The following is a 26,943-nucleotide window of genomic DNA, read 5'->3' on the forward strand; positions in this document are numbered from 1 at the left end:
AGATTGGTGGCGCATTGGCGTTGTGAGGAATGATAAGTTTTTTTGGCGCCATTTCTATGGGCAATGCCGACCATCAGAAGGCCCAATAACACACCCATGCTTAAAAAAACATTAGAGGCACATGAACACAAATAAGCCTGATTTTCGTTACGTGAAAGCGTGAACACGCTGCTCGACTGTGATTTGGTAACAATTCTCTTTGAGATGAATAATTCCCGAACGCGAACTTTATTGCCCACTTTGAACCTAAAACGTAGAGATGGGTAGTAAATTGTAAAAAATCTCTTTGTTATCCAGTTCGTGGCAATTATATTGCTTTGCAGCATCAAATACAAGCACACATTTTATTTGTTAATGCAATAACATCACCAATGTATTGTACTTCCTGACCAATTCCGACCACAAGAGCCATATCAACTTAGACAAGACAACACAAGTTATCACGTTATGGTGCTTAGTGTGTATCAATATACTAGGAAGTTCACTTTACTCCCTCACTCTCATAATCCGACGACACAGAAATCTGGCACGACTAGAGTTCACGCGAAGACCAACGACTTTATGGCCTTTTATTGACTTTTACTAAGCGAACATGTTTATGTTACTTTAGTAAATTTTCATGGGACACTTATCGTATTATCGTATATATCGATTAGTTACAAGTAATCGTGGATTGAAGAAGAAGAAGAACAAAGAAATACAGAGATACTGATACAAAACGGTTACGTTTTTTTTCTTTTTAAAGTATCGTAACTTTCTTAATTTTGACACAAGATCATGAAAACTTATTGTTGATTGATACTTTATCTATAAATATCACAAATAAAATAATTAATATATGACCTTAAATACTATACTCGATGTAGTATACCATAAATATTTATTTATAAAATATATCCTTCAGCTGATATATAACTGTATTATGAGTCATTTCCGTATATGAGGATGAATTCCTAATATTTATGAATAGGCATCGTAACTGACCTGATTCATTCAATCTGAGACAAGTAATTGTGTACACACAAATGAATGAGTTGTTTGGTGTTATTTATTCCGTATGAACTAATACTAGATTTATTACCAAACTAATCAAAAAACAGTGTGTATTTTTGTTTATCAGGTAAAGATTATAAAAATGGTATAGACGACGCTTTAAGATATTTATGAACAACTAAATTTAGATTTTATGGAATAACATTTTGATGTCAATAATCAAGGCAAGTAAAAACATCAAAGACTTCAGTTCACTTAATTCTCAACACGAGTAAATGTTTATAAAACCCAACAAAGATAAAGTGTAAGGGAAGTGCTTTACCACACAGTTCTATAATTGTTTCTTGTTTAATTTTATAACTATGTAAATATCGAAGAAAACAGGTAGACCGAAAGTACAGAGTTGCAAACCAGAGAAGCGTTTGTGTTGTTTGAAAACATAAAATAGTATTGCACCATTCTTTTTTTTTAAACGTTTACGAAGTTTTATATTTATTTTCTTATAAAGTAATGGTAGGATGTGGGCGTTTTATGTACAATGAAACATATGTTTAATTTTATCTGTCACACCAGTAATCATTCACACGAAATATTTGTTTTTAATAGATTTTAAAATAAACGCACAATGTCATGATTAAAATATAATTCATGTCATAGACACATTTGTCTTATAAATATTCTATTACAGATTAAGATAAGTAGCCATCAAGATTTGGCAGAATTTGCTTCGCTTTTCTTCCATAAAAAATACTTAATAAACGGATAAACGGTTATTTACAAAAGAGAAATATTTTTATATTGTTTATTTTTAATATAGGTATTTATAGTATAAAGTTAATGGAACTTTTCTTTCTTCGTTTCGTTATGACTTCCGTTCTTTCATTTCCTCTTTCATATATCATCCAATTTGTACGTAACGAATTGTCTATTCTACTTCATATATCATAACTAGCAAATATTATATTTGTTGAGTTTTAGGAGATATCTGACATAAGAAGTTTATAAAAGCTAACACTAAACATTTTATCAAAATAACAATTTTTATTTTAACAGTAGGTACAAGATGTAACATTTCACAAAACAATTTATTACTAGATTACCGTGAGTTATTTTACTTCGAATTTTATTTTAAATGTTTTCATATGCGCTTTATTTTTAAGATGAGTCAATTAAAATGTGTTCACTTTAATTTTAGGTCACGTTTAAAAACAATTACTGTCTCATAATATATGTATCGCGCGTTTCGTTTTTACAAACAAAACATTTCTTTTAATTAATCATGTCTGTCTCAATTATTGTAATTGTACTTCAAGTATTTTTAAATGGAATAATAAAATATTCTCTTTACCTATATATTACCTAATTTTTAAAGTAATAATTACATGATATTTGTCAAACATAATATACGAATAACAAATCACGCAATCGTATAATTGGAATGAAGTTAATTGTATAATAACTTAATTATAAAAAAATGCTATATAGATATATCAGACAATGATTAGTTGATACTATTTCAAAAAAATACATCTGAAGTGGATGACGCATTATGTCGAGGGAACGTAATTGTGAAACAGATTTATTCGATGTAGCAATACGGAAGGTGCAAGCATATTTAAAACCGATTGGACTGCAAATCGATTATCTCAATCGTAGAACTATCTGGAAACGCTTACGAGTCATGTGGTTGTTCTCAATTAATACATTGTGGATAATTACTAGTATATGTAGTCAGATGGCATGGCTGATACAAGGTGTTGTCACAGGGAAGAGTTTTATACAACTTACAAACTTAGCTCCATGTCTCGTTTTTTGTCTCCAAAGTAATATCCATTCGCTTTACTTCGTGAAACATGGTCGTAAGGTTTGCGATTTAGTACAAGCCATACGTACTCTTCAATCGATGACCGCTGAGAACAAACTGAAAGAAGTCGATATTCAATTTTTAAAAAATCAAATGAAAATGTTCTATTTTGCTGTAAATAGTCTAACAATTATTATTGCTATTGGGGTACCGGCATTTGGAATAAGCCCTTTAATAACTATAGCTGTGAATTACTATAGTACGGGTGAAATTGAACTAGTATTGCCTTTTTTACTGCTGTATCCGTTCGATGCAACTGATATACGATTTTGGCCGATTGCTTACATACATCAAATGTGGGCAGGTTAGTAACTGTTTAATACTTTCAAAGACAGTATAAATATTTTTATAGGCGTTCACGGTATAAGGGTTAAGTTTTAATTACTTAATGTTTTTTTTTCATATTATTTCTTTCAGCGGTATTTGCAGTACTAGGAGTTCTGGGTCCATACTTTTTATGTTACGCTTGCTCAGCATTCATAGTTTTCCAATTTCATGTCCTCCAAAATAATTTGGAAAACGTTATACCCATCAACGTTAATGTTCAATTAATGGACGAGGACTTTAAGAAGAATCTATTGAAAATAATTGATCGTCACAGAATATTGATTGAGTATAACATTTTGTTTCATTTATTTTTGGACTTATTAGATTTTATAATGATACAAGTTAGTGTAAAACTGATAGCGATTTAAGATCGAATTTGAAATTATAAGAATGTTCTGGTGTTTTAGTTTCTTTAGTCATTAGGAAAATTAAGTTTGCCATGTGAACTGATAAATTAACCGTTTCCTGTGTTTTAGGTGTGTGGATCTTATGGAATTTATTTATACGGAGTCTATTCTGCTTAATGTCGTTATGAGTACATTACTTATATGCCTCACTGGATTTAATGTCATGGTATTTCACTGATTGATATTTTATTTAAAATTAGTTTGATATTAAATATTATTTATCATCTCACGTAATCATAGTATCCTAAAGCTATTTTCCCCCTCGTATAAGGTTTATCAACTAGGGTTAGATAAAGACACACAAAATGAGCCCAATTTGTCAAATTAAAAAGATTATTATTAATATAATGTCTAAGAAAACCTTTTTCGTGCTGATCTAAGTAAATTGAATAACAAAACAACAAAATAAATTTAATAGTATATAGTATTACCTTAATAAGTATAATAAATTAGTAATTTAAACATTAAATAATAGTTCGCTTAATTTATCTCTTATATTAATTTCAGACTATTAAAGACTTCACTCTAGTCGTGCCTTTCTTGGAGTTTCTTATGATGGGCTTTGCACAAATATATTTTCTGTGCTATTATGGCGATATGATTATGATTTATGTGAGTAAATTATACTCACTAAAAATTATGATAAAATTAATTATTGAGTAATTATTCATTTATTTTGTGAACATATTATCTTTATTCAGAGCATGAAAGTTAGTGATGCGGCCTACAATTGTCAGTGGTATAGAGCAGAGAAGTCGATTGTAAAATATCTGATGATAATATCTACCAGGTATAAGGAACTATTATGCTTTAAATGGATGGTATTGTAGTATAAATTTCAGGAACTTTTTAAACTTATACTTGAGGTCTATATTACAGAGCTCGGAAACCATGTAAAATGACTGCACTCAGATTTTCTGATGTCAACTTCAAAACGTTCACTAAAGTAAATATACTTTTTTTTCACTACTTAGGTATTAATGTTTACGAGGATTAGACTTTTTTTTGACAATTTCTTGTAATGCTTGTATATTTAAAAAGTTCATATGAATTCATGAAAATTATAAATACATGAAAAATCGAACTGTATGATATCGTATTAAAAAATGTCACGTAGGTATATACATATATTTATATTGCCTATATGATCCATACATACAGTCTGCAATCGGTAGTAGAGTCGATTTATTATTTTCGCTCAACAATATAAGTGCAATGCACCCGATAAATTTCCTCAATATGTGAGAATAATAGTTGAAAGGAAGCCAAATAACGACGTTTCATATATCATATTGTAATCACTATTGTATATCATTGCTGTAGAATTTATTTGAGGAAACGGCTTTAAACCTTATTTTTTTCAGATATTAAGTTCTTCTTGGTCATACTTCGCTTTGCTGACATCACTATATCGCGAGTAACCAGCTATTTGATCTTGTAATTAATAATTCTTTTAATCATTGGATCTAAATTTTCAGTTTCACTCAACTGATTGAGCTGAAATGTTGCAAACCCTTTTTTTGTTGGGGACAAATACAATCTCATTATAAGTTTTCAATGTCCATCAAATAAAAAATAATTTATAGAATTGTTTTTTTTTTGCAACTAAATATATTTATTATTAAATATTTATATTGCTGAAGGAATTAAGCGCTTAGTTATTCTTTAGTTAGTGCTTCTTTTTAAGGAAAAGTTGAAGTAAGTACTAGTTATTCTTTGTAAACATTAGTCGTACAGCTTACACTGAATCATTATGTTTAAATTAATTATAAAATATACATTATACTTATACACATATCAATATTTACTAATATCAGAATAAAAAAATGAAATAATGATTTAATATTAAAATAATGGTTTGCTCCAGTTAAAAAATAATAATTACACATATTAATAGTTTTAGTTAATTAGTCAGTATGCAGCCACGCGGCAGTTTTGTTTCACCGCGTGCCAAATACTCAGAATTCTTGACGAAACACTCCACTCAGCGGTGAGAGTCACAGACAATAATAAAAGAAACATTCCCGATGATCACTGTACGAGGCAGTAAATTTCATGATTTACAGCGCACTTAAGTCATCTTGAAAGACGAGTACTGTAAATAGTTCGGAAAATGAGTTCTCGACGTAAACGTAGCGAAGCAGTTTCGTATCATTAATTCTTGCTTATGGACGTACGTACTAATAATACATATTGGCACTTAAATAATATTGATAGTTAAACCATTTGTTGTATCCAAAGCGTATTTATATCTGTTTCTTTTTAAAAGCTCCTTAGAATGATGCGTAATGATATTGTACGCAATATAAAGTTGATTTACTTATTGTAGTCTAGAGTTTTTTTCGGAGAAATTTTATAAGCTTGACATTGTAATAATTTCATTGTTAATTAGCAAATTTATTAAGTTGTATACATGTCATTTAAATTGCTAAATTATACGTGCTGTGTATTGTTATATATACTTAAAAAATAAATTAACCAACAAAATATTTACTACAAAACGTGAACACGTGGAATTTTCGCCGGAATGCTGCATTTTTTTTCGATTTTTTGTGTCAATAACTGAATCTGAATCTGTCATAATAAAAATATCATTATGTATGTTAATTTATTGATTATGAATAAACATTTGATTTAATTTGCAGTTTGCAAGAATGATCTACATAAATCATATTTTCAATTACGTTGCTATTATTTTGTGAAATAAACATTATAATTGATTGTTTTTAGACATTTGGCAAAACACTTAATTAAAGCAAAAATTCAATCAGAGGTAATTTGATCAGTGTGTTACCTGTAATTATCGGGGGTGTGACCAAATTGCTGTAACGTATATCATGTGTACACCTTATATCATTAGTGTAATTGAAAACATGAACACCATTTCATACGATTTTAGTAAAGCCACACAATCGTCTTAATTTCTTTTATTATCTATCAATGAGGAAAAAGATCATAGACAAGAATAATAAAATAGAGGAAATTCCGAGAGAATACTAATGGACTATGTATTACGCAAGTGTGTACATTTTTTTGTATAGCTTTCTGTCGGAAAAAATAAAAGTATTATTTGTGAACAAGCTACACCGTCATACCTACCTATTCTATCTATGAAACGGTCAAAATTAAGAAAGTTTTCAAACAAAACACACATCTGCTGTTTGTTTGGTTTAGTTTTGTAGAACTATTTTATTTAACAGATGCAGGAAACAGGAGAACACGTTAATTAAATTCGTTTATTTTATGTATAAGCCGCCTGATAGTACTGCGGTAGCACATTTACCGGTAAATGTATTTGATATATGGATATTTTATGTAATAGTTTCGTATCTATACAGGTAGAAATTTATGTTAAGTACCTGTTAATATTTTATACGTTCATATAAACATGTATACGACTGAAAATAATTCAGTAAATTTAGTTCAGTACGTTGTTTGTTGACATATAAATAATTATGGCCTTTATTGACATAAAACTCATGAGGGAAATTAATAAGGTTGCCGTCAAAGGTTGAAACAATCGCACTTTTATATAATGCAAATCACAAATAACGTAAAAATAGTTTATAAAACATATGTTAAATTAATAGTTATTTACGTCGACAATATCAAAGCCAATCAAATAATGAGAAGAATACGTCGGTGATTGTTTTGGAAATATTTATGTTTTGAATGCAAATATTATTATATTCATTTAAATTTAGAGCATTTCTTGTAAATTCGAATATTTAATGAATTATTTAATATAGAGCTGAAAACTATTTAGCTTTTTTTATTCTCAGATATTTTTTATATATAAAATGCCCTTTACCTTAATTTATTTATTTATTCAAAGGTATACAAACAGAATACAATCAAAACACACATTAAAATTACGGGCTTACACAATATTGAGCGAGATTTATTTAATTCTTAAAATTAAATAAACTTAATAAAAAATAAAGCCTTTTTTTAAGTACGTAATCTGCTAAAAAATTGTAGCCTTGTAGATGAAAAATTTATTAATTCCGTTATTTTAAACTAACAAACAATTGTCATAATATATATATTAATAAATTTTTCATCTGCTTCTTATGAAAATATTCTGATTGTCTGTAAGGTTAAATTATTTTAACCCAGTAAAAATGGTTTTTCTTTCTTAAAATGTCAACATCATACTGAGAAAACTTTATTTGCCAGATACCAGCTCTGTGCAAGCCCGGCTACGAAGAAACTACTATATCATCAATTATAACTATAAAAAAAATCTACGGTGTTGTAATAAATAATTATATATATTAAAATACTACAGTATAGTACTTCCTTACCTAACCTTTGTGGCTGTCTGCCTTTTTCAAGAAATAAAAAAAAAGTTATGTGCAAAGTAACGAATGGGAAATAAAAAGAATAATTACAACAGTAGCCAAGGCGTTTTATGACGATGGCAGTTTTACATTTTTTAACTAGATAAAAGCTATATTACCTATATTACTATGGTGTGGAGTATTTTTATACACACAATATTGTATACAAAAGAAGTCGATGAATAATTTAATGTAATATAATAATGTAAGCAGTGTACTGGCTATCTCTTTCCCTCCAAAAAAGATTTTGAAAAAAAATCTTGTACGCCTCAGCGATCATAAAAGACTGGATGAAACAGCCCCAAAACGCGCGGCGGGGGGCGCTCTCTGCAGCATGGATAATATGGGCCTGGTAATTATGGATACAGGTAGCATATTTGATACTGTGGTTAACGTGCCATGCTGTCTGTGGCTTATGGGGGAAGATTTATAGAGCTGTATTTAATTTACTAACACAAAAATGCATTTTTAAATATATAATATTTTTATATCAAATCAAGTTATCGAGAAATAATGTTGATATCTGTTAATTTTGCTATATAAAATCGGCCGGCGCTATCAGATCAGATACATACATATTTTTGATCTTTTTGAAGCTATGCAGATAATTCTCTTATCAATTCAATTCTAATTTATTTATTAAATGAAGAATTGCTCAACCATTAACTAGAATCGAGAATAAGCTAAGAAGAATTAGCGGAACAAACTAAGCGTTATTTGGCAAATTTCCTAATTGACTTCGTAATTTTGTTAATGGCAAATTAAGAAAGAAATATAAATCAGAAGTTTAATTAGCAAAATATACTATCAATTATAAGATATATGCTTTAAATATACCTAACATATATGATATATCTTTGTTTTTCAGTACATTTTAGCTCAAAATATATTATAAGTATATATATAATATTGTAAATATGAACGTTGTATGTATGACTATTAATAATATATGCTAACAGATATATTGTCTAATATCGTATAAAAATGTTTCACATAGGTATATATATTCATGCCTGTTACAACGATTTCCTTTCATTGTTAAATGGTTCATAATTTATGTATTTATTTATAATATTCATTAAACATGACCATACAATAATGCTGAACACAATTTACATAAACTAATGGCAATTTAATTTTGATTGTATCAATTAAAAATAAAATTAGAAATCATTTAACATTATAATAGCGTAAAATAATAAAAAACACTGTGCATGTTTTTACCACTAAGAATATGTCTATCTCACGAACTAATCTCAAACTAGGTGGAGTTTATCTTCAAGCGTTTACTTAAATATAGTGCTGTCCACATTATCATATTTTTTTTTAACATTATATTTATTTACATTAAGGCCATAATAATCCAATGTTTGTATTAGTTAAATAACGCCTAGTGTACTGCATAAAATAGAATTTTGCCATAGAAATTTTACGTAAATTTTTCAAAATTTAGATTTCTATCCGTAAGCAAGTTGGTTCAATTTAAATAAATTATTGTTTCTTTCAAAGTAATGTTTTTGGCACTGAATAAGCTGTTTTTTTAATAAAACCTAACTAAATATTTTTTTAAATGTATTGGTGAATGACCGTATCTACTTATGACTTATTATGAAATATGTAAGGATTTTTATAAGAATACTAATCATACATTATTATTTTATTTATATTCACAATGTAACGTAAGTATTAATGGTTACTATAGAGCTCTTCAGAAATAAAACATTTAATATCTCGGCTGTTATGTCTTTTTTTAAATACAATATTTGTTTTTATTAATTGAAATGATGAGCGATGAAATTATGGCAAATGAGACCTTTTAAGTAAAACCTTTGTTAGAAGATCTAGCTCAACCCTTAGTGTAGGTATTTATAACTTTTATAATTTTATTATATTTAATATTGTATCGATGAACTATGTATTGTTCTTTAAATAATATTTAAAATTGAATACAATACAAATAAGTATACATACTTAATTAGAAATTTATAACAATTGAAGTCATATTACTAATTAAAACAATGATGTATACATTAATTTCTGACATCAATTGTACATATGGAAATGTATTTATAAAGTTTAAGCTTCAGCTTAATAATAATAGTATAGAACCGAATTAAATATTTTCACGTTAGGAGTGGATTTAGGATTACGATGATAAGGTTTTATATGAAGTTATTCGTTTAGATACATTTTTAAGCCTCCTTATTTTGCTTTCAAGAAAGCTCGGAATTACTTTAATATAAAAGTATTACGGTCTCAGAGGAAATGAGTAAATTCTAACTCATTTAAATTCCTCCCAAGGGCGTTCTTGTTACAACTGAAATGCCTTATTTTCCAGGAGATACTAGAAAAAGGTTTTGAAACTCTTAAAGTATAATTTAACTAGAAGAAACCAATTGTTTCTTTTAGTTTAGTAGTATAATTATCATAGAAAATACTCAAAACTCTTAACTCATATTCATAATATTTGTCGTACGTTTCTTATGCTAAAGGTTAGGCAGGAGGCTTACCTGATGGAAAGCGACTATCACCGCCCAGATGTCTATCTGCAACATTGAGGCCCTTGCTAGCTAACCCTAGAGAAATGTGTCGGCTCTTTCCTTCTTCTCTTTCTTTGATATATCGGTTCGGAAAAACAGGAGGCAAAAAAATATTTGTCGTGGGACAATTTCAATTGAAAATAAAATTACAAGTTATTTTCAAACGTTGAAGACTTAGTGAAAATTGAGCCTGAGTTTATTATTAGCTTAAACCGCATCATTCATTTTATTTTACATGATGAGTAGGCGCATAAGGCGCATAATTTTGCAAATAAGATTTTCAGTTTATTCTGGTCCACCGGGGACAATGTTTCTGTTTGTAAAAGTGTTCATATTATTTTGTCAATCTTACAAATGTTAAAAATGGGAAAGTTTGAATGGAGAATGTATGTTTGTTACTTAATCAAGCTAAAATGGCTGAACTAGTTTTTATGAAATTTGGAATAGCACGTACATTTTTATCTCGGAAAATTACTTAACCACTGTCCCTCTCACAGCCCTCTCACACGCGGGTGACACCGCGGGCGGAAACGAGTAAATTACATACATTTTTGAATGAATGAATAATGGCGATATTCAGTACGATTATTGATTATTTGTTCTCTAAAGATAACATGAAAACAAGAAAATCTTTGTTAATATCTCAATAGTAAAAGCGAAAAATGAAGGGGTGTGGTTGTGATTCAGTTCGATAAATTTCTAATAAGGAAACTGTACTATTATTTATACTATATTCGACATTCGACATAATCAGTGTAGTCAATACTGTGTGAGATTTTATTTTGCAGAACCATAGTAATATTTTAAAAACAACATTAATAAAATTGTACTACAAAAGTGAATATGACAGCTGAAACAGCAGGAGTTGGAGCCTGAATTTGTTACAAACATCTCCGTCTGCATGCTTATAATTATGTATTAATACACAATATTGTTAAGTGCTTCTTTTGTTTCGTATCTCTGAAGATAAAAGTGCAATTCTAGTTAAAAATATTAACCGACGAATAAACTAGTAAACGCATAATACCTTCTCGTACTCATTAACTGCTTATATTCCTAAAGTCAAGTCAATTTTGGTGCGTAGTTCTTCTGTGATATGGTAGCACTATAATATTTGATAAGACAAATACAATTATTACTTAAATAATAGAAGAACAGCCAGGGATCATAGAGATCGTTCCTATTTTGCACATAAAAAAAAAGAATACAATCGACTGTTACAACATACTTATTTGTATATTCATTTCACGTACAAACATCTTTCAAACGGAAACTTTTATCGAATTTGAATAACACACATTCGAAGTAAAATTGAAGTGTAATCTTGACGTAAAGAATACATTGATTTAAATTATAGCGATTCTATTTAAGTTTCGTAGTTTTACAAACCATGTTCTACTAACCAGTAAAAGATTATTAACCAAAGAAAAATTTGTATGTTTCGTAATGTTGAGTAACGATTCTATAGACGACATGTTTTGCAACACTGATTTCGTGACGGAGAACTATTAATCTTTCTTACAGGAATTTGTGGTCGATAGAGTAACATGTGTACTAACATAAGGTGTGACCTATTTTTGTTAATCCATTTTGAAGATGTGCCAAGGCTTTTTGTATGTAGAGTTTTATAAGGCAGGGCAAGTTAGTATTTATGGAGCGTGAAGCATCGCCCTGACCTTCACATACGCGTAATAATGCATAAGGAAAACATTTCCCGATTCGAATTTTTATTTACGGACCACCCATTCAAACAAATGTTGTGTCATTGTTATCGTAAAATTATTACGATTGTTACGAAAAGTTTGTTTTGTAAAAGAAAACAATACAATATTAAATAGACCAACATAAGATTATGTGTTGTGAAAAAAAATCATAACAGCGATACTATAAATTTCAATCTAAAGGCAAACTAGGTCTTAGTATTATAGCGTGCCCTTTGGGGTGACTATCGGCTTAAGTCCTGTTCCACTTTGCTTTGATCCTTTCGAGCCAGGAATTATTCAAGATCGATTATGTTTTCAGTATTTAATTAAATTTTACTTAAGATCTGAATTATAAGCAAAGGCATTTAATCGGTAATCGTAATCTTGCCTCCATGGCAGGTCAAGCCCTTGATTTTGGGCCTGTGAATAATTGGATTGAGACACAGAATTATATCGATATTATATTTATAGATATTTTATTATCAAATTAGTTTAGAAATAGTCTTGATGCTATATTGCGTCAAAGTGAGACTTTGATTGCAAAACAATGAAAAAAGTGTAGTGCAAAAAGTTTCATTAAAAGTATAACACTTTGTCTTTTTGCCTCCATTGATTTGTTTTTTGCCCAGAGGATCGGATTGCGATTTAACGGGGAAATGCTGCTAAACATTCTTGTCACCATTCCACACGGTCATGATACAGTAACTATTTTAAATTCATATTTGTATATATTTAAGGATTTAATCAGAATAATTCTTATGTAAATAAACATTATTAACAATGAATTATTAATTTGAAAAAGTTTCATGACCTGTTTGGAAATGAAAGATAAAAATTATGCTCATATTATATTTGATATTTTTATGATCTTAAATACACAAATCGGTTTCAATTCGTACATATTATAAAATCAAGTAATATTGAGCTAATATAGTTCAGTATTTTAGTTTTTACATTATTATGAAAATATTTAAGCGAAAGCCCTCATAGATTCGTGCAAACGTTTTCCTGTTTTTCATTTGCATGTTTCAAATAGGCCTATAGAAGTAAGTAAGAATGTCAGTTAATTGACACGCAAGGTGATTAGTAATTCCTTTTCCTATGTTTATACTTAACCGGAATAGTAATATTTAAATTAATGGTAAGTAAAATATCTATAAAGCGGATTACAGGTTTCTTAAACAGATAGAAGATTACTGTATAGACTTTGACCCAAATAACATAAGAGCCATTTGTTATGACTTATGAATAATTATTATCAGATAAAATGATCTACATAAATGTTATAAATTTTACGTCTTCGTTATATAAGTAATTTATATTTCTAGGTTGTATTTACACATTTTTTTGTAAGTAGTTATTTTGGTTGAATGTACCGAGATAGTATTATTAATAAATACTAGCGCGTCTCGCGCAAACTTCGAGTTTATTCAAAATTTTTTTTTCAGAATTTCGGAACCTATGCCTTGTTTTGTTTTAATTTCATTTCATTGTAAACTTCAAGTCACTCATCTATATTTGGCGCCATTAGTTCAGTTAGAATTGGAGTTTGTCGATAGCGATTTACTTTGATTTTGTTTATGTTATTATTATGTTTTCTTAGACATCCGTAGCACTGGTCTCTAGCCGGCTAGTAACTTTTTCGCTCTCTAAAATTAATTCTTAAATGAATTTCGTACAATGACATAGTTAACCCTGGTTAAGCCTTGGGAGAAATATCATTATACTAGAAGCAGGCCTTAAAAGTAAGTTGTAAGAATATAAAAAAGTCCATAGTAGCATGTATCTATCTTTTAAGGTGCACTTATAATAACAATTTATTAAAAAACCATAAGTTATTCCTTATTCTAATAATAAAGACAATAATATATTAAAATTATTACTTTAGAAGATTTTACCGGTTCCAAATTAAGTGCAACGAAAAATATCTTTTACTACGTCGGTCGGCCGGATAACTGGGCCGTAAGAATAAAATTTTGACTTTGGCAGGTTATTTTACCCAAATTTGAATCTTAAATCATAAAATGACAAATTTTGTTGTATGATTTACTATCACTTTTAAAATCTAATAAATAAAATACTTCTTATTTTTTTTATTAATAAATTACACCCGAGAGAAATCGGGCCGGGTCCGTAGTTAATAAAAATAATAATATTCTTCATGCAAGTTTTAATGTTATTTAATGTTCCTTGCGTCAAATAAAATATGCAGTTACGGCTGATTGGCTCAATTTACAGCGCCATCGGAGGCGGATGAGGAATTATAGGATAAAGCATGATTGATGACCGTTTAATGAGAAGAGGCACTCATTTAGTGACACGTTACTGAAACGCTGATGTTTTAGTTACCAAAACAATATAGAAAACTCTAACTTTCAAATACAAATTGTGTAAATATATCAATACTAACTTATTTCCATGACTTCGCTCGCGTAGTATTTTAGTTTAATACGAATCAAATTATTTATAAGCATTTCAATTCGCCTTATGTGACATATGTAGATTATTTATATATTTAAAGCAAATTACTTTAATTGATAACATACATAAACTTATATTTAAAAATGATCTTTACTCATAACAATTTGTTTTATAATGCGTTTACTGTTCCTCTATATTATATGACTGGTTGAGGCTCATGAAAAAAACCCATAGTCTTCGGTCATATGCATAAAACCGCAAGCCCTAAATAAAATCATTGGAGCTAAACTGTAAAATTTTAATAAAACCTGTGCTATGATTTCTGTATTACACATTAAACTAGGCATCTTGTCCTATGTAAGCGTAAAAAAAAGTTTTAATTATAATGAGACAAATTTATGTTTTAATACATTTCTCACTACTTTACTCAAATTCCTTCATCATTTTACCGATATCTGAGGTAAGGATAATTTAACTTAACAGTACTAGTGTTAAGGCATACTTATAACAGAAGCCAAACTTAATTACAAATTGAAAAGTAGAATCTTATTAGCTCTAGATAAACTGTTTATTTTAATGATAATTTGATGATTGTTTCACAAACAAATGAGCTGATTCATACAGTGAATTATTTCGTATTCTAGTAAATATTATAATAGCCAAGTCGATCCAGAAAGTTAGAACAAGTAAATATCAGCCGAAGTTTGCGGGTTCAAGCCCGGACAAGCACCACTGTTGTGATGTTGTTGTTAATTAAACAATTTTCATGGGCGTAATTTATGTTTATAATTCATATTATGATTTGCGGCAAAGAAAATTATCCCAAGCATTGTATCTACCAAGTAAAAAAATTCTCTTATATACACTAGCCCGTTTTCGATAAGCGTGACAGAATACTCTCCTTAAGAAGGAAGAGGAGGCCCGTAATTATTAATTTTACTTAAATATTCTGAGAAGTAATGCAATATTTACTTCAAGAAAATTAATCAAACCTGCTTAGGAACAAAGTTTTATTTACCTGTAATTAATCACTGTCCATTACTCTTTAATAAAATATGTGCGCTCATACGTGTTATGAAGATACTAATTTAAATATTTCGCGATAGAATAACTTATTTTTGTAGTGCTTGGCACGTTTTGTTTTGTAAGCTTCTAATAATAACATTATTATCTTCATAATTGTTATAAATTATTTAGTATAACAATATGTTAAATGGTTACAAAGATAATGTTTGAGTAGTTTTTTTTTTTGTAAATCATGTTACGATAATGATTGAAGTTTATGCAGTAATATTTGAATTAAAAGCTTAGGGCCGACGATCCGGCGCCTTGATATAGGTTTTCATGTAATAAAGTTGGTTGTTTACCGAGATTAAATGTTGTTAGATAATGTTGTTTGTTCGCAGCCTTTTATAAAATTAAATGTATTAAGTATAAAGACTGGCTCTGAGCAACTACAGATATCTAATAACAGAATACATAGAAAAATATTAATTTGCATAAATCTGTAAGATAATTTGCGAGTAAATGTATTCTTATAGGTTATATAATTAATGTGATCGAGCTTTATGAGGAAAATATAACTTTATCTTAAAGGTTGACATTATACTATATAATACTGTTTTTTAATGTAATAGGTAGGTAAATCGACCACCTAATTTTAAGTGGTTACCACCGCACATAGACATTGGTGCTGTTAGAAATAATAGCCATCCCCGACTTCGCCAATGCGCCATCAACCTTGGGAACTAAGATGTCCCTTGTGCCTGTAGTTACACTGGCTCACTCACCCATCAAACCGGAACGCAACAAGTATTGCTTCTTGGCGGCAGAATAGCTAATGAGTGGGTGGTACCTACCCAGAAGGGCTTGTACAAAGAACCAACTAAAACCACTACATCAAGCATACATGTAATAATATGGCTAGTAATAATAATAAATGACCTTGGTGTATTCTTCCAACTTATGAAAGGACAAGAAAAGTATAATGATAATTTGTTTTCCTTTTGTCGCCTGTCAATGATCTTTTATATTTTAGGCCGTTCTACCGCAAACAATTGTCTGAAGACGAGCCGAAGGTTCAGTAATTAATTTAATTTTATATTTGTAAAGAAAATGACGATTCATTTCTACGTCTTAAATAATATATATATCAATAAGCTATTTGAATTTTAATGAACTCTTGGTATATTTCATTAAAAAAAAAGATTAATTACCTACATAAAATTATGAAGATATAAAATGGTAATAGTGGCAAAAAAATTATATACGGCTTTGTGTAGGCCTCTCTGAGTACCACCAATTCATAAATTGTTCCATAACCAAGCATGACTACTCTGTATTGGTGTGTGCCGGTTTGAAAGGTTAGTGACTACACCACACATACCAGTATTATATGATTTCAGTTCCCTTTGCTATTTTAAGGACTATTTATGCAGTACCAGAGTCTATGGGTTATGTTTTTATAGTTTATCGCATTTATGTTAACTGATAAGATTATTATATTCATGAATAATCAAATATGGTATGTTCTTATTGTCCGTATTAAAATAAATTGAAGTGATTCGTTGACTGCATTGGGCCAGTAGGTTAGGGCGATAAAAACTTGTCTCGTTTTTTATGTATATGCATGCAAAATGTCTGCTGTGGCCGTAATCTGTCAGAAAGACATTATCAAAATCTTGATCATGAAAGTCTATTTTTATGTTATAATGGCATTGAGAATATGACATAAAAAGATGATTCCTTCTATTAACAAACACAGATATGTGGGTACTGCTTTTTGCGCTCAATGTGTAATCGCGAGAAATATACTTCCACAATTAAATACTTAACTTTTATGTAAGTATTTTATAAGGTTCCGATAGTGGTGATTAATATGTGCGATAATATCATGGACTGGTTAGGTACGTCCATCAATCAGATATGTCTGAGATTTTTCGGGAAGAATCCGAAAAGATAAGTCGTGACTCCTTGGGCCGTGAACTCGTTTGTTCTGTTTTCTGCGCACCTGAAAAGGATGGCATCGCGTTGCCGCATTCACTAATGAAGAGTGTGGGCGCATGATTGCCGCCATAAAAGATCTCCCCCGGGGAGGGGTAGCGGATGCATAGGTAAAAACAATACCACAGTTTTTGCGATCCGTATTGAGGCCAGTGAGTAAGAATCTCATGATAGCTCAATTTTTCACAATCCTATTATTTTTCCAACCTTTGAAACTATAATGTCATGTCCCGTGTGCCTAAAGTTATGCTAACTTACCCCTAAATCAGGACGTTACTGTAACTTGCTGTTTGGTACTAGAATGTCTGATGAAGATGATCATCACCTACCCAGATGGGCTTGCACAAAACCCAACTACCAAGTAGATTAAGAACTTTACATCGTATTAATATGCATAACTACTGAGATTGTGTGAAATATTACTTGTTTTGAAGTTAAATAGACGTATCTAAATTTTAAACCATTTTTGCAATTAAACATTGAGACATTGACCTTAGAAGGCATGATTTAGTTGTTTGAAGGTAAACTACGTTAGCGTTATTTAATTTAAATAATATTTTAGTTCATGAGAGATTCATCTTAACCGACTAAGAATTTACATGCTATCGATAACCGCAAAAAACGAATACCTAGATTTTTTATTCGATTTTTTGGTTGAATTACTTACTACCACATTTATAAACATGATTTTCTTGTTAAGAATAATACTTCTTATTAGTCCCACTTTAATTTGATTATGTGTTTTTTATACCAAATTTTATCTTATTTTATTATTTTTAAGTAGATAAGTTTTTTTGAAGTAAATTTATTTATATTAAACAATAAATGAAAGAACGTTCTTATTAATGTCATAATTATATTCAAACGATTTTAAATAGTTAATTAAATTAGCAGATCGCTTGTTTTTCAGAACACAATTTGAGTTAGAACTATTGGCACGAATAACTAGTTCAAAACAAAATAAAACAAATAATTCTAAGAATCATTCACACATATCCTTTGTTCACATTAGTTACCAAAGATTTAAATTACGACATCTGTCAGTCACTGCCATATTTTAAAGACAGGCAATTCGCCAAAGATGTATGCCAAACTTTTAAATTTTTTTTTTTAAATATAATATTTAGTCATAGTTGTTTTTGAACTTGAAATAATATGTTTGTATTTAGCTATTTGCGGATGTTGTATTTGTTTGTTCCGTAAATTCAGATAAATACATGCAAAAACAAATTACGTACAAGATTCATCTTATATCCAATATTTAAAGTTTCTACGTGAACCAATTATTATAACAAATTAACTATATGAAAAATAGAGAAAAATTATATTGATCTTGTATCACAAGTATTCAAATAAGTGAAATATTGTAAATATTATATTATTTAATATTTAGGCGCCTGATAAACTCAAACTCAAATTTCTTTATTCAACATAGAAGCATTACACTTACTTATTGATGGTCAAATTAAACACTACCACCGATTCGGAAAAAGGAACACCCTGACCTGAGAAGAACCGGCGAAAGAAACTCAGTGGGTCTTTTTTTTTTTTGTCAAATTAATTAGATACATCATTGTATATGAATAGAAACAGCCAGGAGGCGATCGTTTCATTCCCAAAGTGTGCTATCAAACATAAACTCACTAATTGTATAATATATAGTAACCTTTCGCACACAAGCGTAAATATTAATAGCAATTTTAATCGGCTTTTAGGCACTATTATTATAGGGAGGCCTTTAAATAGAGGGAAAGCAATGCCTCCTTTTCTACGCCACGTTTTACTTTCTAAGATTTTCCCTCGTTAAGGAGTTAAGTTTGTATTAGTCTGTATGTAAACGTAATATATTCATAAGCAAATTGATGTATATTTATTACGGTATATGATTATGTTGTTGTAGGTAGTTACTTTTTTTTACTACGGACCTATCAAAACTTATAAAAACACGCAAAAACGTTTTGGTATAATTATTTCGAGAAGTTATTTGCTAGTGTAAGGCGATGGCCACATTGCGCAAGTACCCAGAACGTTTTATAATATGGCTATTTTTTTTAAATATTTATCAAGTGTACCAACAACTCATAACATTTATATTAACTTAACAGTATGAGACTTAGGGACTACCAAGATAAATTGATAAGCTAAATAAAGGTAAACAACACAAGTAATAATTTATTAGTATTCGGAACATCTTTAATTACATGTATTACAAAATGGAAAATAAATTAATAGACCGATTTTTGCACTGTTGGCTAGCCCTAAGTGAGTTTTTTCGTACCAGCTCCGCCCTTGCTCTTTTTTAATACGAATAGACTAGCGTAGCATTTTTACATATGCATAACTATGTTATTATAAGTAGTATCCGGCTTAATAAAACGTATCTGTTTACTTCGATTGAGTGTACATAAATAATTACTCATTAAAATTGAGAATTTATAAAAAACAGATCAAATAAGTGATAGAAATTAATGAATCTTCGATACAATATTATCTATTTTCAGAGATCAAAGGAGCGCAGCGTTTGCGGTTTCCATCATCTTGGATTTAGATGCTTCAGTATTAAACATAAAAATCTTAAAATCATATATAACATTTATATCCATTGAAACTAGTGGAAATGTTATATATTATACCATTTATAAATATTATAACACAGATAACAAACATAACCTTAAAAAAATGTTATTATTGAAACATTTAAAGTTTTTATGATAACTACTAATAAACATAAAATCAAATTTTTAAGAGTTACTCCACCGCTTTTTTATATTTATAACGACCTATTAAGATACTCGCAATTTTTGGACGAACTTGAAATCGACGACTACATACTTTTTTATACTAAATTATAAAAAATAAAATATCAATTTTGACATATTTACAAATAGTTGACAAAAAGTCAAAAATATGTTATTAGTCACTAATTTTTATTAATGAATATGTAATTATTATTAAAAAATATGTATTTTGAGGCATATTAAATAAAAAAGTTTATTTTTATATTTACCTCGAAATCATAAAAAAATCATGGAAGCTGATACTTTACCGGGAAGACGTCGTCTACCAAAACTAATGGCTTGTATGACACAGAATAGTCTAGAAAATCTAAGAAATAGAGCCTTGTTTAGTTTAGATGCATTAGATGCCAAAGGAATCCGAAGGTAAATCCAAAGGTCTCTATTACATTAACATATCCTTTATATTTACTTCCCGTTTTAATCATTATATAGATGTTCTATAAAGTATAATATTTTGTTTGTCAATCAGACGCAAATTACCTCTACACGAATGCCTCATATTGGAATTGAGAGAAAGCGGATATTCTGAATCGTCGGATTACTTACAAGATCTTATTTATGACAACATACAGCTTTTGGCAGAGGATGACATCGGTATAGTTGTGGATCTTAGGAAGAAGGAAGACTACCTTGAACATATCAGTAGTTGCTTAATTAAAGCTGAAAAATATCGTGACAAAGGTTTTACGAAAATAGTATTCGTTTAAGATTATCACTTTTAAATTTTAAATTAAAAAATATATTTATAATATTTCATACAATATTTAAAACAAATACATAGAAAATAGATTAACTTTAAATGGATCACAATATATATGAAAGCCCTGATTAGCTACAATCATAGGCCCGAGGGGGGAGTCAAAGTATAACAAGTTAATAATATACTAGGCCTATTAAAAATTTTAATGCGATAGATTTAATGAAGATAATTTTATTTATATTTTAAATACTGTAACATGCCTAGTAGTGCCAATTAGGTAAAACTGGCTTAAAATTGTAAAGGTTTTATTTAATTTATTTTCGGTAGGCAGGAAAATATGCCATTTTTTTGTGAGTGGTCACCACCACTCATAGACATCGGCTGTGTAAGAAATTTTAAGCATCTGTACAAAATGCTCTTAGACGTGGGAAAATCTTGGGAACTAAGATGTTATCCTTTGCGGTCCTATTTACTGGCTCACTCGTCCTTCAACCTGGAATGCAATATTACTAAGCATTGCTGGTTGGCAGTAAAATATGTGATGAATGGGCCTAACTAGATGTGCTAGCATAAAGCCCGACAAGTATATAGTTTACAGTAGAATTATTGCGATAGTGTTATTATGTTTCAATATTTTCCACTTAGAAAATACGAAGAAAGAGTGCTTAGAACTATTAAGCCTCGCATTATATTACTCTGAAAAAGGAAAAGGAATTTTGTGGCTTGCCGAAAAGTTCTTTTTAGCGTCCATAGCTGTTTCAAGTCAGTATTTAATAGATGGAGGGCGACAGAAAGGCTGTTGTAAATATCACTACGCTTGTTTCTTGCTTGATAAATGTGAGTTAAAAAAAAACAATGTCTAATTGATTCCATTTTATCTAATATATTAATTAAAAAAAAACACGATGAGATATTGTAATATCTATTATATTAAAACGTACAAAATATGTACACGATATATTTTTTGTTCATAGAAACAAGTTTTACAATTAGGTATGTTCATCGCGGAGTTGATTGTGCGTTATTAGTGTTATAAAACAACTATGCTTTAAAAAAAAAAAAGTAGTTAATCATAGTTTATGACGTAGTAAACGATTGAACTACGCAGTACTTTTGATATAATATATTGATGTGACGAATATATATCGAATATTGAGAATAATATATTTTTTTCCGTTTATTATGTGTACTTACAAATGATATAAATAAATCAATCAAATAGTTCCAGGTGCAGATCCCGAAGAGCCTTTTGTCATCCTCACCGAAGTTAGAGATTGTGCTATCGGAAAGGTATGTCATAAAAAACGAAGCAAGGTTAGATAATGAGAAATATGCCCACTAATAAACTTTACTGTATAGGTAAACAATTTTCTTATAAAATGAATAAGACAGAGTAATATAAGTGATGCGTAGTTGGTCCTTCAGAAATGATATCCATTTAATAGTTATTCGATCAACAAAAAAATATTTTACAGCGAAGAATAAAATTTCATGGACCAGGTGTCGAAGTGAAAAAGTGTAATTACAATGCATTAACCTTTGGTACCATAGTTGTAAGGAAATACTAAAGCCTCTTAATTCCAATTTGGTTAATTTTGTAACTAGTTAGTAAAAGTTACTTATGTACTTGTTTGATAAATAAAATCTTTATTTGATCACAATTATAACAAACAGGATTGGCTTCTAATCGAATCTGATGAAGGCGGTGATGTATCATCCGAAACAGTGTTCTCCGCAACTGCAATTCAACTACATCGAGTACTACTTAGCAAAGCGCGACTATCTCGAGATGTCGATCCCGCTAAATCAGAGAGGCTATCGCGACTCGCTGAACGTAGAGCAAGGGATGGTAAGGTTAAACTCAACAATATAAAGCAACATGTAACTAGAATTAAATTTACATTTAAAAATATTTTTATTTCTTAAGCAAAAGATACGCCAAAAATAGCTGAGGCTATAATAGAAATTGGCGTAAGTCAATTAATGATGAATAACTTGAACAATGCACACAAAACTTTTCTAAGAGCGCTTCAAATTTATGAACAAAGTGGTGATGTCAAAGGTTTATGCGAAACGAAGATGCACTTAGCCGCTGTCATGCAAAGGTATCTGTGATGTGTTGTTTAACCAATATATTTATATATTGACCAATATTTATATATAAACCAATATATATTTTTTAAAAATAAATTTGATATCAATTTTTTTAAAAATGACCAATCAAACAATCTCTTTAAGTTAACAATTGTATCCGTACAATTTCTTGTCAACCATTTCACGTAGCGTACTGTCTTAGTAAAGTTAACGGAGGTATACGAGTATACTCACCCAGCAAAGTAATAAAGTCCCAGCTTCTAAATCCGTATAACGGTATTGTGATGCCTGAAATCTAACCTTAGATCCTGTAGATATATACACACAGGCAGAGAAGGAATCTTTTCAAGACCATGAGTACGGTAATAGAGAAGGATCCAATACCATTCAATAATTCGTAATATATGTTCATAATATATGTGGCACACTCGTCGCCACAGGATTCAATACAAAATGTTGCCATTAATTTGCTCCTAAAAAATATATTGTGATACTGTCTGGTAATAAATAAAAATGTAGTTGTTAGGCACCACATAACAATATAGTCTTTTATCCGAAATAATTAATAAAATCAATCATATGTCAGACTCATTAAAAGTGACTTGTTCGAACTATAACTAAACTATACTAAACTATAACTATCGACTATTCGATATGTTTAATTTTAAATAATTATAATATTTTAAGTTTCATGAAATCGTATTTTTAAAACTGTTCGATAATAATATTTCGAACTCATGGTAACTCCATCGAAGGCTTAGCCATTTTGCTTAAAGCAATGTATAAAAAAATACCTTTAAAGATATTACTTTACTAACTATGAAATGTCAGAGGTAATACGCATTATTTGGGCCTATTTTTTGCAATAATAGTATGTATATGTAAAAAAAAAGGCAGTGTGGGTCACGTCTTCCAAGAAGACGACAAGCTCGAAGTCCAGCGAAGATCTGCTGATGTTCAGTAAAAATATAAAATATAAAAACGCCAAAATGTATAAAAGTATAATGTAAGAAAAGGCACGGGCCACTGTAAGCCTGTGGATGTTGTAAATAAAATAAAATAAATAGTATGTACATAATTAGATTATTATCATAAATAAATACTAAAAGCAGTTGCGTAATTATTGAATAAGAAATACGCATGGAAAACACGCTTCGAAAACACGAATAAAATGTTTTTTAAAATTATTTAGACATATTTTCATACTTATTTGGATAACTCTAAAAAGACATGATTTAGAGTTAATATTAGAACTGAAGGTGGTACTACAGGTGTATGGACACTCCCATATTGGAGCAGCTTGGTGAATTAGGCTTCAGCCCCCTTTCCTCTGGGAGAGACGACATCTTTGCTAGTAGCGGGGTCTTTTAAATAATGTTACTTTCAGTACTACTTACTATATATATTTTGTTGATCATTTAATTTACTCTTCATAATGTATTATGTGAAAAACTTCATCATTGTCCCCAAAATCTATTAGAACCAAGTTAAATTGAATAGATAGTTTAATATGTAGTTAACTGAAAGTAAATTAATACACTAAATAAAGCCAACAAAACATATAACAGTGTCCTACAGGCTAATTAATGGTATTTTTTTATTCCATTATAAGCAAATTTGTTAATTATAATTCTGCATATTATTAAATTGACGAGGAACAAAATAACATATTCGATATTTGTCATGGGTCATGTGCATATTTAACATACATTAATGTTTTAATTAATTTACTAATGTTGTATCGTTCAATAGACTAGGCGAGCACGAAACGGCGGCTAAGTTACTTACAGAAATGGGCGCTTTAGCAATGGAACACGGCCTTCGGAGACAGCTTGGTCGAGCCTTACATCTTCTAGGAGAGTTGCATTTGAGACGAGAGAGACCTGAACTTGGCACACAACATCTCACTGAAGCGTTTCAATGCTTTATGGGATTGAATTGGCAAAATGTATTTGATTTTTTATGATTACAAATAAATATATAGTCTATGTGTAGCGTTCTGAGTTTCTGTAAATTTTATTTTATTATAATTTACTTATTTATAATTAAATACACCATTTCAATTTTGGCAACCCATATTATGGAGAAGAGTCCGTTCAGTATTTACACAGTTTTTATGAGCTGTTTGAACAATTATAAATATTGGAGACTAATTTAACTTTTTTATGTAATTTTTTAACAGCCCAAACAAAATATAGTAAAAAAGGATAAAGAGACATCTAGCGAGCTGGATGTTATATACAAAACCGATACCATAGAAATCTATGAAGAAGAAGCGGAACAATCTAGATTGATGATGGCTATATCAGCTGGTATATAATTAATTAATTAATGGTTGTAATCTCAATAGGTTGTTGTTGTTGTTTAACTTTAATAATATAAAATATTAACAAAATAATAACCGACTTCAAATTGTTTCTTAAAATTTAACTGACATCAATATATTTTTTTTTTTAAATCGTGTCATAAATTACCTAGTTTTGGAGTAACGTACACAAAAAATTCAACATTATTGATAACTGATGATAAATAACATTACGAGTTGTTGTTATTTGGACTTTGGATATAACTATTTTTAATTACACAACGCTCTTTTTATTTCCTGGGCTAAAGTCCTATATAATATATTATGTAACAAATTAAATTTTATTTAAAGCTATGTAGGTATAAGTTTAAAGGTGATGCTAAATTTGATATACAATAAATTTAAATAATTACTAATTCAAATAATTTTAATTATTAATTCCTCTATATTAATAATGACCACTATTTTTAATATAAAGTTACTGAAGACTAAGACTGAAGTGAAAAATCAGGTTTAATATTTAGACATACTTATTATCCACACTCATCTTATCATTTTTATAATTATGTTACAAATCCAAAAAGATATTATCTAACCAGATTTAAAAAAAGTATGATATTATCAAAATATCTCTTTATTAATAAAATACGTACGTAACATAATATTTGTAAAGATTTCGTTCAGAAAATAAATCATCATTTTTTAGGTCAAGAATTAATGGCAGCATTTTTTAATTTGATAAGAGAGTCTGGTAAATGTTCCGTTGCGAAATTGAAAATGATCGAATGGAAATTGGCTCGTTCTGGTTGGTGGGTTACTAAACAACATCACCAATTAGTTCCATGTATATGTCCTGTCCATAATCGGACACCATTGGATGTATTGCAGTATGTATTAATATTCAGAATGATACAATAATTATATATTATGACAAGTTCTGAGAGGGTTCTAGTGATAGAAAACATGCTTATATATTTTAAACAAATGTCGTGGGTAACCCGGGCAAATATGTACCTCTGCAGTAATCATTAAAAAAATGACGAATTTTTCAAATTTAAAAAGAATTCTGATACATGCCAGGCATGTGACTATAAGCTAAAAGTTCCATCGAGTGAAGCATCGTGGTGAAACAATTTGCAAATCCTTTTTAATAGTAGATTTTTGGCTTCGCAGATGGCAAATGTTTTATTATTTCGTCAAGATGTTTCAGATTGTCTTTAAATTAAGGCAGAATTTTGTAAAACTAATATTTATTGCATTTTTTATATTTTGTAAGCTAATTTATAAAACGATTGACTAATATTTTTCTAAAATCTGTTTTAGATTTCATCTTGCTAACAAAAATTTGATGATGGCTAATTCAGATGCTGAAGCATTATTGGGTAGAATAGATACTGTTGAAGATATAAGAAAGCTTCGAAGTAGTATTTCTTAATTTTTCTTGT

At 29.4% G+C, this 26,943-nt stretch overlaps 2 protein-coding genes across 2 annotated transcripts; both read left to right on the plus strand.

The window, feature by feature from the left end:
- The first annotated feature begins 2,521 nt into the window (after nucleotides 1-2,521).
- LOC113397582 (odorant receptor 67c-like) lies at nucleotides 2,522-5,012 on the plus strand. The gene is made up of 7 exons (XM_026636000.2): nucleotides 2,522-3,161; nucleotides 3,275-3,470; nucleotides 3,661-3,757; nucleotides 4,099-4,203; nucleotides 4,293-4,381; nucleotides 4,471-4,537; nucleotides 4,956-5,012. The coding sequence occupies exons 1-7, from the start codon at nucleotides 2,543-2,545 to the stop codon at nucleotides 5,010-5,012; spliced, it is 1,230 nt and encodes a 409-aa protein (XP_026491785.2). The 5' UTR covers nucleotides 2,522-2,542.
- Nucleotides 5,013-20,567: 15,555 nt separating this feature from the next.
- Nucleotides 20,568-26,933, plus strand: LOC113397581 (uncharacterized). Its single transcript, XM_026635998.2, has 10 exons — nucleotides 20,568-20,762; nucleotides 20,869-21,080; nucleotides 21,745-21,936; nucleotides 22,322-22,389; nucleotides 22,774-22,948; nucleotides 23,027-23,204; nucleotides 24,946-25,141; nucleotides 25,376-25,505; nucleotides 26,205-26,385; nucleotides 26,822-26,933. The coding sequence occupies exons 1-10, from the start codon at nucleotides 20,629-20,631 to the stop codon at nucleotides 26,931-26,933; spliced, it is 1,578 nt and encodes a 525-aa protein (XP_026491783.2). The 5' UTR covers nucleotides 20,568-20,628.
- The last annotated feature ends 10 nt before the right edge of the window (nucleotides 26,934-26,943 follow it).

Source organism: Vanessa tameamea, chromosome 3 (genome assembly GCF_037043105.1).
Source record: "Vanessa tameamea isolate UH-Manoa-2023 chromosome 3, ilVanTame1 primary haplotype, whole genome shotgun sequence".
Taxonomy (NCBI): domain Eukaryota; kingdom Metazoa; phylum Arthropoda; class Insecta; order Lepidoptera; family Nymphalidae; genus Vanessa; species Vanessa tameamea.

What these genes read in the sequence shown, in the direction of transcription:
- LOC113397582 (XM_026636000.2), top strand. Translation starts at nt 2,543, where the DNA reads ATGTCGAGGGAACGTAATTGTGAAACAGATTTATTCGATGTAGCAATA. An exon ending in CATACATCAAATGTGGGCAG is followed by an intron (nt 3,162 to 3,274) that starts GTTAGTAACTGT and finishes TATTTCTTTCAG; the next exon opens with CGGTATTTGCAGTACTAGGA. An exon ending in GCGATATGATTATGATTTAT is followed by an intron (nt 4,204 to 4,292) that starts GTGAGTAAATTA and finishes ATCTTTATTCAG; the next exon opens with AGCATGAAAGTTAGTGATGC.
- LOC113397581 (XM_026635998.2), top strand. Translation starts at nt 20,629, where the DNA reads ATGGAAGCTGATACTTTACCGGGAAGACGTCGTCTACCAAAACTAATG. An exon ending in TTAGCCGCTGTCATGCAAAG is followed by an intron (nt 23,205 to 24,945) that starts GTATCTGTGATG and finishes ATCGTTCAATAG; the next exon opens with ACTAGGCGAGCACGAAACGG. An exon ending in GATGATGGCTATATCAGCTG is followed by an intron (nt 25,506 to 26,204) that starts GTATATAATTAA and finishes ATCATTTTTTAG; the next exon opens with GTCAAGAATTAATGGCAGCA.